Source organism: Anguilla anguilla, chromosome 8 (assembly GCF_013347855.1).
Source record: "Anguilla anguilla isolate fAngAng1 chromosome 8, fAngAng1.pri, whole genome shotgun sequence".
Taxonomy (NCBI): domain Eukaryota; kingdom Metazoa; phylum Chordata; class Actinopteri; order Anguilliformes; family Anguillidae; genus Anguilla; species Anguilla anguilla.
Window position 1 is genome coordinate 13,316,802 of NC_049208.1, and position 13,183 is coordinate 13,329,984.

General features: G+C 43.3%; 1 protein-coding gene across 5 annotated transcripts in view; it reads right to left on the reverse strand.

Annotated features, from left to right (window-relative positions):
• LOC118234146 (catenin delta-2-like) overlaps positions 1-13,183 on the reverse strand; it is a 178,390-nt gene that overhangs the window by 43,196 nt on the left and 122,011 nt on the right. For all 5 annotated transcript variants that reach the window (XM_035430527.1, XM_035430526.1, XM_035430525.1 and 2 more), the window contains 2 exons: positions 12,787-12,919; positions 6,945-7,158 (listed from right to left, as the gene is read on the reverse strand). In XM_035430527.1, coding sequence (XP_035286418.1) covers positions 6,945-7,158; positions 12,787-12,919 — 347 coding nt within the window. The remainder of the gene's footprint in view (positions 1-6,944; positions 7,159-12,786; positions 12,920-13,183) is intronic.

The following is a 13,183-nucleotide window of genomic DNA, read 5'->3' on the forward strand; positions in this document are numbered from 1 at the left end:
AAATCATAATAACACACACATTGATCGCCCATGGCATTCAAACATCTTGAGTCACGCAAGAGGAGATTGTCTGTGGTAATGCCTTTTCATGAGATAAACAAAGAGCACTATTACATTTAACGTGACTGGGAACCACAAGTGATTAAACCAGTCACCATTAATTAAAAAAAACAAGTAAAAAATGGCATAGCTCTAATTACCTCCCCAGACATGATATCTCAACAATCCCATGACCTTAGGCGCTGAATACTGCTGTAAAATGTCCCGTAATCCAAACGACATCAACAACTGAACAGTAATGGCATTTTAATAACAAGTGAGCGACAGTCTGACAAATTCTCTACAGGGAAAGATGAGTGTTTTCTAAACCCATTACATCTTTTTCAGGAGCATTTGGGATAAATTGCAGATTAGCACCTGCACCACAGTTTGGTACATCAAGCTGTCCGTCAGGCGAACACGGCAGATGTCACCAAAGGGCAGCCGTGATTGGCCGAGCCACTGAAAGAAAAACGATTGGCCAGGGGATTCTGATAACAAGTAATAGCTCTGAGTCACAGAACAGCCACAGAAATGTATCAGGCTCCGTCGTATTAGCTCACAGTGCAAACACAATTCCACGGGACATGGCCAGGGGCTCAGAAACAAATTGCCACATCTTCCATGTGTCAACCAGTGGCAACCTGTGTAAGTTTCCCTGGCGCTAAATCACTTTCATTGCATGGACACATCTCTCTTCTCAGGGTACACTTAAGGAGACGCCTGGCTTTGGCTAAGTGTTTTTATGCCCACCCTCCTCTGCCAATTTGGACTGCGCCATTGTGCTCACACTGCAACACTCATATCAATCTCTGTCGTCAATTTTGGGAGGCCTGAAAACAAGCACCTTCTCCTCCAAAGCACACGATGCCACCACCACTTCTGTCCACCACAGCTGGCACCAGCAAACTTGTGCAAATCAATGGAAACTAAAATGTAAAAGAAACTACAAGGAAGATTCTGCACAAAAATACTGCCAAAATAAATCATTCAGCATCTTCGTCCCTTTCTTAAATCAGTTATGGATCTTGAGTCCGTGCGAGAGAGATTACACAGACAAGAAAATGCAGGAATCAAAAACCCTGCATTGCAGAATACCGTGGCAGCATTAGAAAAGAAAATCTAATTTATCCAGGAGTGGCCTACTTTATTGAAACAAAACACCATGTCGGGTTTCGTGGGAAGAGATAAGCGTACCTTCCTGAGAGGGATGGAGATTTGGTATAATTTATTTCTGCAATAGGAAGCGGTTTTCATCATTACCTGAAATCACTGTACTCCAGCGCCCTGAGCATTAATCCTGATTTAAAGTCCTGATTTCCCAAATTGCATATGATGGTTATGTCACCAGATCTATATCATCTTGGAATGAAAAGGCACATCACTATTCATAACAATGTTAATATCATATTATATTACATGCCAGTTATAAATCATGCAACAGTATAGCATGCTAACCAATTGATTTTTTTGTTTTTGTTTTGAAGCTTTAGGGTAGAAATTAAATTTCCTACTAAAAATCAGTTGCCCCCTGATGATAAATCAAATACGTAATGATTGCGCTGTTATTTTAGCCCCCACTGACCGTAAACGTTACCTGGCTGGTATTTTCTGTAAAACATGTCTTCTTTAAAAGCCACTCGATGGTTTGCTTTGATTTTACATATTGACAGTGATGAACAACAGGACCACACGAGACAAAAGTCATGTGAGAGAGAAAGAACGGTATGCAGCAAAATGTTTAGCATAAAACAACTCTGCCAGAGTACTTATAACACTCACAGAGAAGACGTAGACTTTAACTCATGAAACGGGTGTTAGAGTTGAATTAACACTGAGAATTCCGCTGGGTAGGATGAGAGTGGAGGGTAGGAGACGTAGAGAATGCCAGGCACCACCTGTGAGGGGGTGAACACTCTGTACCATCAGTGTGCTGTTCAAGCCTTATGCAATAAACAAGGTGAGAATTTCCCTGTTACTGGCAAATACTCCAGCATATAAACAGCGCTATTGAAAAAGAACATTCTCTGCTGCAGCACTGTGCTGTTGCTCAAACCAGCCCCTTTTGTCATCTGCCTCACTCAGAAACGGGGGGACAGGCAGGCAGAGTCCAGCCAGGGTCCCGCAGAGATCACATGATCATTTTATTAACAGGAAGCCAGCAAAGTGCATCAAACTTTCCTCCATATGGGGAGTGATTGACAGCATCGCGTTTCCACGGGGGAGGACAGAGCAGCGGATATGGCCTCGCAACACTCCCAGGGCCACCCAGAGTATTACCCACAATGCCACAACGTGGCGTGGCCATGATGGATGACTGGTATGCCAGATGGGGTTTGACTGATAGGTCGTGGACCCTTGTACCCGCCCGCCGCCCCCCCCCCCCACCCCACCCCACTCCGTCCCCCATGCTCGCTGGGATGACAGTCAGATGGATATACAGATGTGCTACGAGATACTGGGCCAAGATTATAATGGCACCTTATTTAAAGAAATGCTTTGATGACTACACGCCCTGTACAAAATAAATAAATGAATAAATGTATAAATAAATAAAATAACCCTTTAATGTCACAGCCGAACAGGGAGTCTAGAGAAAAAGCCAGAGCTTGAGAGCTTGTTTACAGAAAAATGTTGCATGAAGGACCTGTGCTGTCAAAATGTCTTCATGTTCTTTGTCAAGAGAGAAATGGATGTAACTAATGGCAAGTACTATAAGTGAAAAATTAAGTATAAATTCAAATGACTGCAAATGATTGACGGTATTGTGGTGGACTGGGCATTATTGCATTACATAAACCTTTGATTTGCGATTGGTGTCATTAAAGAAGAATGATATACAGTATTTGTGATGGATTGCTTTTTACTGAAGCAATGCTGAGACAGGCAGTCTCATTTATTAAACAGTATGCAATAATACTATCAGTGCACAGACTATCCCTTAAGCATTTCTAATGTTGCCCACTAACAGCTGCTAAGTGTAGTTCATTTGCCACTTAATCAACTTAAATTGCTCCACAGTTGAATTTGTGATTTTGCTCAAAATAACCTGTAGGCAGGAAAAAAACCTGACACTGCTTTGCATTCTCACCAGCTGAGAAGCTAAAAGACCCTCCGTTTTTTGGCTAGGGTGTGGGCCACAGAGGCCAGAGGTGGGCAGTTTCATTCCTGGAGGGCTAGAGGGCATTAGTTCTATACACCAACACCAGTTTACTCATGGGTTAGACCGCAATTAATTGTTTCAAATTAAGACCCAAAAACAGGCACCAGCTTTGATTTACAAGCTTGTCAATAAATTCATCTAAAATGCCAGATCACGCATAAGATTGGGCCAGCTATATAAGAGCAAATTTAAGAAGAAAATGTGGCATGAAATCCATAAACCGATTGGCCCTCTGTGGCTGGCCCTGATGCCCTCCACACCCACTCGTGACCGGCATATTTACAATATTGAATGAAGGGTCACATTACTTCTTGTTTTAAAATTCCACAAATTAAAAATAAGAATAATGAATGACTGGGCGTGGCATTTCAGAGAAGAGCACACGCACTATTCACCATTATTAGGCAATGGGCAGTGAACCCTAAGGAAACTGTTCAGTTAGACTGATCAAGCCTTCTCCGATTCGCTGTTGTTTATCACTGCTAAGGCAATCTGGTCTCATTATAATTCTGAATACATGCAGACGCTCGGTGTCTAAGTAAGTCTGTCGGTAGGTTGTTATTATAATTAAGGCATCTTTGTTAGAACTGGATGCATCTGTTGACTGCACGGCACCACCTGTGGGAAGAACATCCTCCAAGGGGAATAAAATATCTATCTCTGTCCAAACAAAAAAACTTAAACCGGCTCTTTAACTGTCCAGCAAGATTGTCTTTGCCTGAAGAGTAAATTGGCCACTGTGCTTTACTTCCTTCCTTCCGTGCAATTTCAATTTATTTGACTGCTATTCTCGGCGCTGGCCAGCATAATCTCTCCGAACGAGTTCGATGCGCAGTCTCAGGAAACCGTCTCCGTCTTCCCGCTTGCATCTTTATTCCGCGCACGATCTTCCGGGGAGCCGTGAGCGCACAAAGCCTTCCCTCCGCGGCGCCGGCGTGCTGCTCACCTGGGCGGCGGCGCCGGCGGTGTGCGACCGCATCACAGGAAGGCATTAACATCTTACGGCCGCTATCTGCTCCGCGTCCTGTTTCGCGCTTCCTGGGGCCCGCGCGGCGCGTTTCTCACTCCGGAGATGAAGGAGGTTAATTGCCTCGGCCCGACACGGGGGGGGGATGGGGACGGGTGCACCCCTGCCGGTTCGTTCACATGAAGGGGCGAAGTGTGAGGACACCCGCTGGGGTGAACCCAAATGAACTCTGTCGGGACGGCGGGGGGAGGTGACGTGAGCGCCGTTTAGAGGTGTTCAAGGTGACAGCGGGAACGAGAGGCCCTGGCTAACCCAGTAAACGCAGGTTCTGACTTCATAAGGCCGCACTCCCAGTGGGAAAACCCGCCTGGGTTTGGCGGGTAATAAAAAAGTGCGTGTGAAGGTGCTGCGCGTTGACGAAACTTTGGCCTTCTGTAAAATAAAGGGCACAAAAAGCACCTCTGTTCTCAATACAATTCTCGAATACAACACCCAGAGAACCTTTGAAGTTGCAGAAGGATGTACATTTCCATGTAGTTATAGACCTGCTTTGCACAAAATTCATGACTTTTTCCCCTCTGTGTATGTATCTGTGCGTAATACTAAACACCTTTCCTTTACTACATAATGAGACTACACATAAAAATTACCTAAATTTTAAAACCATGAATGTCAAATTTTAAAACCACAGATTTCTTTAGGTTCAAACACATACACATATAAATCTTAAATTATGACCACAAGAGACATCAGTCATTATAAGTGAACACCACAGGTACCCATTAAACAGGATAATAGCTTAATAGTAACTCTATACATTACTCTTAAAATGTTCAGCCCATTTAAAATAATTTCAATTTTGGGAATTGAAAAAAATAGCAATGAAACTGAACTGGCAGCCAGCTGGACCTCCAACACAGTAAGAAAGCTGCTAGCAAGCCTCCTTCCTCTCTGCCCACTGTCCTTCTGGTTCCTGGCAGCCTGGTGCCAGTACTGGTGCCATAGGCTACTGCTCCTGTGGGTAATCTTAGCACAGTGACAAAGACTTCCAATGAGGCAAAACTGGCAGCATAACTTCTATGAAACACGGGATTGATATAATGCAAAGATGAGCTTTCCGTGTCTCCAGGTACACAATTTCTTTTGTGTACATCAAATACACTCAGTGTATTACAAAATGGAAATTGAATTTTAAGAATGTATGCATGAAAACTGGAGACTGCAGCAAGTGATGAGAAATAAATAAAAATATGCACCTTGAATTGTTTTTCAGCATAACCCAAATGTGTTGGAAGATATTCATCTGGCATATGGGGGACTCTGGGGTTGAATATTTATTTGAAGGTGAAACTTTCTGAAACAACTCTCACTACAGTCTACTTGACTCACAGAGATCACAGTGAATGTGCTATTCAGACAAAGGTACCATTCTGCCATTTAGTTTTGAAAATAATCTTTATAAACACTAACCCAAAGCTCTTTGGTTTCTAAATCAGGTAACAAACAACTATGGGGAAAAAAAGCTTTCTTACATTTCCATGCCATAGGAGCAGCTATGAAAAGACTGCCTCTTCTGTTGAATAACAGTGAGCCACCATTTTGTTTCATTTGCTCAGGAGTCGCTACTGCGCATGTTGCTATAGGAAACGGTCAAAGCCCCTTGCGTTTGGAGGGTTCCACGGTTCAGTGATCTATGAATGCTGCTCCCAAGGAAAGCAGCGCTCCGTTGGGAAGGAGTGACCCATGCAGACTGCATTTCCTCTAAGGCGCCGACTCACCCATGGGAAAAAGAAGGGCATGTGTGACACGAGAGCTCTCATCTCTCGTGCAAAAGAGACGGTGCAGATCTAAATGACAAAACCCACACCAATCTTGTCAAAGAAAGGCAGAACAAACAACGTCCCTGTTTGTGATGCTGGAAATATCCTCTTAGTTCAGATAAGTGCAGGAAATTACAAGTCTCCAGCCAACGGCGAAGAAAAAATAATAGTTATTCTGAATAAAAAAACTGCTAAAATGTTTAGCTTCTCTGGTATTTGTATATATATTTTGGGTTCTCTACCATTATATCTATAACCTTTCCAACCTATTTAAACTACTAAATAATAATTTCCCCCTGTCTGTCAGCAAGTACAAAATAAAATCTTACTAATTAATTGCTTCTATATTACTGGTTAGTTCAGCAAGCTGTAACCTAAGACCAACAAGGTATCATAGCAACTGGCTCCGTAAACGCTAGAAAGGTTTGACTGCCTGGAAATGTTTGGAGGCTTGCATCGCTGAGCAAAACAAATTAGTTTAGTACAGTCCCCCTGCCAACAAGACAATCGACTCGGCCTCTGCGAAATCTGCCGTTTCTGCCAGACATCTATGTTTGGCCTCACAGGCGAAAGCACAATCCTCTCCTTGCAAAGTGGAGCACTGAAGAGAACCAGGAAGCATTGACGCCGCTGGCTCAGCACGCCACCACATTATTCACATGCTTACTGGATACCTCTCCTCCACTGCAATGCACACGCCTGGTGCATTCACACGCCCATTTATGCAGCTTAATGATTACTGACACGAGTCGGGTTAGTCAATAAATGTGAATTATTTGTGGATAGTCAGGGCCTAACATAAAAATAACAATAAATAAATAAATGTAATGCAATACAACCAAAACCAAACTTAGACATTTGACTGATGAAATTCAAGCATGCAACATTCACTGTAGTAATAGCATAGCTATTAAAGGTTAATTACATGTGATAAGCTCAGCGGGCTGGGCTTCACCTGTGAGGAGTTCACGGATCTCCACGTCGGTGGTCTTCCGCAGCAGGCGCACCAGCGCGGGGATCCCGCCGCAGTTCTTCAGGGCGATCTTGTTGTCGTCGTTGGCCTTGCCGTACACCAGGTTTCTGAGGGCCCCGCAGGCGCTGCGGTGAACCTCCGCCATGCGGTGATCCAGCAGGTCCACCAGCAGCTGGATGCCTCCCTGCCTCCGGATCTGTCACACGCACGGACGCACAGGCACCCAAGCAAGCAGACACACAGGCACAGAAGCACACACACACACATACACACCACACACACAGGCACACACACACACACACACACACACACACACACAGGCACAAACACACACATAGGCACGCAAGCGCACACACACGCACGCACACACACACACACACAGGCACAAACACACACATAGGCACGCAAGCACGCAAGTACGCACGCACGCACACACACACACACACACACACACACAGAGGAGAGGAGCAGAGGGTCACTCCATAGTCCCACATGTGAGATATATTCTGTTTATAACATTGTTTATGGCAGTTTGGAGGAAAGCACTCTCGTGAATTTAGGGGAGAATTCTGCAGACATGAGACACAACCAGGCATTCCAAATTGTTAGTACAAAGTACAAAAGTTTGCCCTGTTTAAAAATAATCTGTACCTGGAGCACAGGCATTAATGAATTAACACGGCATATTTTATTATTGCTATGGGCCTAAGAACCCCAGTGTTATTGGTTTAGTGCTTTATTTATGCATTTAATGAATGAACAATAAACAGGCATCACATGCAAAAAATTCAGGTATTGTAGCGAAAGGCTAAAACTGATGAAGCTGCTGTCTGAGCAGGCAGTGGCACTCTGGGAAAGACCGGGGGCGTCGGCTAGCCTGCATCGCCTATTTCTGCTGCAAAAACATCATGCGCCGGAGGTGTCCAATCCCTCTCGCCATCGTCGAGAGAAAGGCTATAAAACTGCCAGAGCAATTCTCTGTGCCCTGCCGTAAGCACACGCGCGCAGCTCTGACAGTAGGCCCGGCTGCGGCTCTGTCAGATTTCCTGTTGTCTCCTGTTTAAACTGCCATTCCCCCGCCTGCGAAGCCAGAGCAGAGGGGAACTCGCTGGTTCAGCTTCAGTTGTCCAGAGATGCAATTCAAATGCATGCAACACAAACACATTCCAGTCCCTTTAAGAGACTAAGGTCTGGACACAAGTGCAATTTTCCATCAATGTGTCAATCTTTCTAGGTCAAAGTTAAGGTAAGATGTTGACTGGAACCAGGCCTACAGTAAATCTGAATACGTCGGCATAGATACGTCAGTCAAAGAGCAGAAGGCAGGACAGCAGAATTTATAGACTAAGCAGATGGTTAGCTCAAAATTCTTAACAATGAAAGCTGTGACTCCTTGTCATTTATGTTTGAAACATTCAGGAGTACAACCATGTATAACACAGAACGGACATTTTGAAACACCAAAAGCACCAAAAAACCTCCCATTAACAAGCTCCTGTATTACAGAAGAGGCAGGGTAGAAGAAGCACAGGAGCTGACCTTTTTGGTTTGTTTATGATAAGATCTGATCACAACATTTATCTTCAACAAAGTGGTGGCGCTCAGTTGGTCCAAGAATCACACGCACATACATTCTGAAACCACCAGAACCCCTATCTGAACATAATATCTAGACATGGAAGGTCTGGGGCTTAATTTGTCAATGTTTTTCATGTTGCATCACGGTGAGGAGACAGAGCGATTTTAAGATGCTTCTTTGTGTATGAAACACGGCAGAGGTTTTACATTATCGCAGTTAGGTGCGTTACATCAAGACGGAGGATTCGGAAGCTCAGCCGAGAGACGCGAATATCATGCAAACGCATCAGACAGCGTCAACAGCTCAGGAGTCCAGATGAGAAATGGATGCAGGCTTTCTTGGCAGAAGAAAAAAAAAAAAAGAGAAAGGAGTGAGGAAAAAAAGCAATTAACTCTTTAAATGTCACCGCGCTGTAATCTAGCTCACATCGCCAATCAACCCTGGAGGAACGGCAGCGGCAGATTCAATTTGGGTAAAATTCATCGCCTCAGTAAGTGGTGCTGTGTGGACAGTGCAGTGCTGTTGGGAGTCTAGACGTGGCGTAAGCTCTGTCTGACTCACTGGGTCATAGTTTTTTCCCATTTCTGTGGTGGAAAACCAAGAAACCTGGACTGGATTCAAGTATGGAACAGAGCGATAACCCACAATCCCCTTACAATGCTGAGTAAAAACCTTGGACTGGATTCAAGTATGGAACAGAGCAATAACCCACAATCCCCTTACAGTGCTGAGTAAAAACCCTGGACTGGATTCAAGTATGGAACAGAGCAATAACCCACAATCCCCTTACAATGCTGAGTAAAAACCCTGGACTGGATTCCAGTACGGAACAGAACAATAACCCACAATCCCCTTACAATGCTGAGTAAAAACCCTGGACTGGATTCCAGTATGGAACTGAGCAATAACCCACAATCCTCTTACAGTGCTGGGTTGGGATCGGGGCACGTGGCTTAGGGTCTATAACAGGGGTGACAAACCCTGCTCCTGGAGAGCCACAGAGCTTCAACACTTAATCAAAGCTGTTAATTATACAATTAACTTGCCTCGTGTGGTTTCTAGCAACATCTGTTGCCAATTTGAAGGTAAGAACAGAAACCATCAGAACCCATGACTATCGAAAGCAGGGCTAACCACCCTTGGCTGGCAGCATGACTCCACCAAACTGATATCACACACAGGAAGGGATTTCAGAATCCCACATCCTTACAGAGCCAGCAAGTGTCCTGAGCAATGATATAACACCTGAAACCGTTGTATTGTATTGCATTACATTACATTACATGATGTTACATAATTACATTGTAGTCCATAATTCGGTGTGGCAAAAGTTGAAAGGGTTAGTTCTGGGTTTTCTTGGCAATTAGAAGTGCATGCGACACTCACTGTGCTGCGACTAAGGGAACAGCCACTTACAAACTCACACTACTCAGACGAGCTCATCCTGTGACATGTGCTAGGGAGAAGCGACAGAGAAAGGTAATAAAAGCCCAGATGATGTCTTATGATTGCATTTCTGTTTCTTTGGAGGGAGCTGATGATGTCTTTAAAGTGGAATTTGCACACATTTGCGCAGGAAAAGAATTAATAGATATCACCGGCAATGCTATCAATCCTCCATCACACGTGCGCTGCATCATTCCAAATGGAATTTCTGTCCATATTCCAATTTGATTGTGACACTTTCTGAAGATTAATCAGCTCACAGCTTGGTTGAGGGTGATGATTTCTGAGGCTCTAGACAGCTCTCCCCATAGAATTTGACATGGAGTGAATCATAGGTTTACAGTCTAATTCTGTCAGGGTAAAATATGCGGAAAAAAACAAAATGTGACAAGAAAGTAATATCACTTTGATGTGAAGATGATTATCATACTACGGTTACTGAATATAACCTGTGTGTGTGTGTATGTGAGATAATGTACGAATGTATGGGCTATGTATATGTAAGGAATATGCGGGGAAGTGTATGGATGTAGGTGACTGTCTGAGTGAATCTGTAAACATGCTATCTCTAAAGCCTTGCACAAGTACAAAACATAAATCATACATTGGTATTTACGATGGGAAAATTCACCGAACCGAGTTTTCTAATGTTTTATATTTGTGAATCACCATTTTGTTCCACAGATTTTCAATATTCAGTTGCATTCTTTGCCCAGTTCTGAACAGTCCGTACCACCAAAGAATGTTCTGATCAGCCAGAGCACTCATTCTTGTACAGTCAGACAAGGACAATCTCACTGACCAAAACCATTTCTCTTGCATGAAGCTACACCCAAACATGCTAGCAATAGCCGACCTCTTTTCTGTGATCCAGTGTCTTAGCTGGTTGAGCCACCCAACAGTGCTTCCTCAATATCTCCTTATATGGCATAGCAACCGGTTATGCCAGCTTCCTTTTGGTACTGGCACAGTCAGGCTTCAGCACCAGGCCACAGGGAGTCTAGTGTCTTAGGATGAGTCATCCTGCTCTTCATGGTTCCCCATGGCTTTCTGTTGCTGAAGTACTTTTAGACAGCATCAAACCTCCCTTAGTAAGTAACGGTGCATGTTTGTTTTTGGACATATTCAATTAATTAAATCTTAACAATTACAATAACAATCAAGTGCTTATTCAATTAAAGAAAAAGACAGTGTTTTTTAAATAGCCGATTGTGGGTTTTATTCATCTTCATCTTCCTTGCATTTTCAATTTGGGTTTTCATTGTTTGTTGTCCTGGGTTTTTTTTTAACCGCGTTCTCCTCTTGTAACAGAAGGTAAATTAGATAACACAACAACCATAAAATAAATTTAGTGAGAAGTGCTAATTGAACACGTACCTACAATTCTCCAGGGTGCTATTTGTTAAAACATGCTTCTTACAAGGCAACGGTGCTGTCTGTTCTGTCCGCTTCCTCACTCAGAAGTCCTGAAGGTCACTTAGAAAATGGCAGCTGAGCACGTTTTTATGAAACAGTGCACTAACTTCGTTATGGAACCGGTTTAAACAAATGACACAACCCATGTGACTGACAATTACTGAATATGCACATTTTCACTCCCCAATCTGAAAATACCCATTCAGTTTTCACAAAACCATTTATTTATTTATTTTAAAATCTGCCTGTAATCCTAAAAACCACAGAAAGGTCAGGTCCTAAACTACAGTGATGGAACATGTGGTCTGTATTTTGGCTTTGTTTCAGAACGCTTGACAGTGATTCTGAATGAGATCGGGTTGCTCTATTCTGCACAGAACCCAATTAATTCCGTAATGCACTGTGCATTTCATTATTTAAATATAATACGTAAAACTGAAGTCTAGCCATCTGCAGAGCCTGAAAAATAACACCAAACACAAAAGCAGAAAATAGCATTCCTCCAATAACAAACATTAACTGAAATATGGAGAACAGCTGTTTCAGATAAATAAAATACTCTGTTATCCCTCAAACTAATATTCAGCCGTGTGCTTTTCATTGGATTATGCTTAAATGGCAGATACTATTGCCTCATATTCTTGGCTCAATTTCCAGTTTTTATCTACAAATTTGATATTTTTTATATTAATATTGGGGGCCTTATCACACAGTATAAGCCCTAGGGAGGTAAATGTTATTGGTTTGGTGTTCCTCCAACTTTTTCTCATTAATTCCAGCGGCACAATTAGGCGATAATTACAAATACTCTGACAAAGCAAATTTATATTCAATGATTACTCCTGAGAACACGGCACTTAGAAAACACTGTAACATGTTCTCATGAATGATTTTTTATGTTATTGTTTTCTTTCAATTGTGGAAGACAATAGTTCCTTCTTCAGTTGATAATAATATCCAGTTCTATGCAGGCCAAACCCTATGAACATTTCAGGCTACGCTGCTGTGTCAAAGCATGTTATTCCAGGTTCTTAACAGCCTCTGCATTTGCTACTCTATCAGCTGAGCTCACCGCAACATGAGAACAAATTTCAGTGCAGCTGATGTAGGCAGAATGCAGGCACCCAATCAGCGTCTTGTGCAACGGGAAGAGACCAATCCTAAGTGACTGAAGCCCTTCTCCCTGAGCAACACTGCAACCAATCACGCATCACCACGAGGGGCTGCTGGATACAGTTTCCACTGGCAGACATAATTCAGTACCACACTGCACATCCACACACTTGAGCCTACAGTAGTGGGTTTATCGGACGAGCCACCCAGAAACCCCCTACCGCCTCTATTGGCCACATGCTGCCCTTGTGGTAGAGGTGCCATCTTTACCTCGGACTTGATCTTGTTGTCTCCGAAGCACAGGTGTTGCAGGTAGGCCGCCGCGTTGGACTGGACCGAGGGAAACTGGTGCTGCAGCATCTGGATAACCTCTGGCAGCTCTGGGTCCCGCCATCCAAACTCCCTACACAGACACACAGAGAGGGAGACAGCCATGTTGAATCTAATCTTAAAAAACATTCTGCAGCATGACTTTGAGCAATGCATAGAACATCACAAAAGCTACTTTTTTGTTTCCTAAAGTTTTTTTTTCTGATAACTTCCAGACACACATAGATGTCCTCTAACAAACTAAAGAAAAGCTAACAACTTTCCAAAAAAAAAGCAACAAAAAACACTGTCCTTCTAATACTAAACTGTACATTCATCCAAAAGTATGCAAGACAGA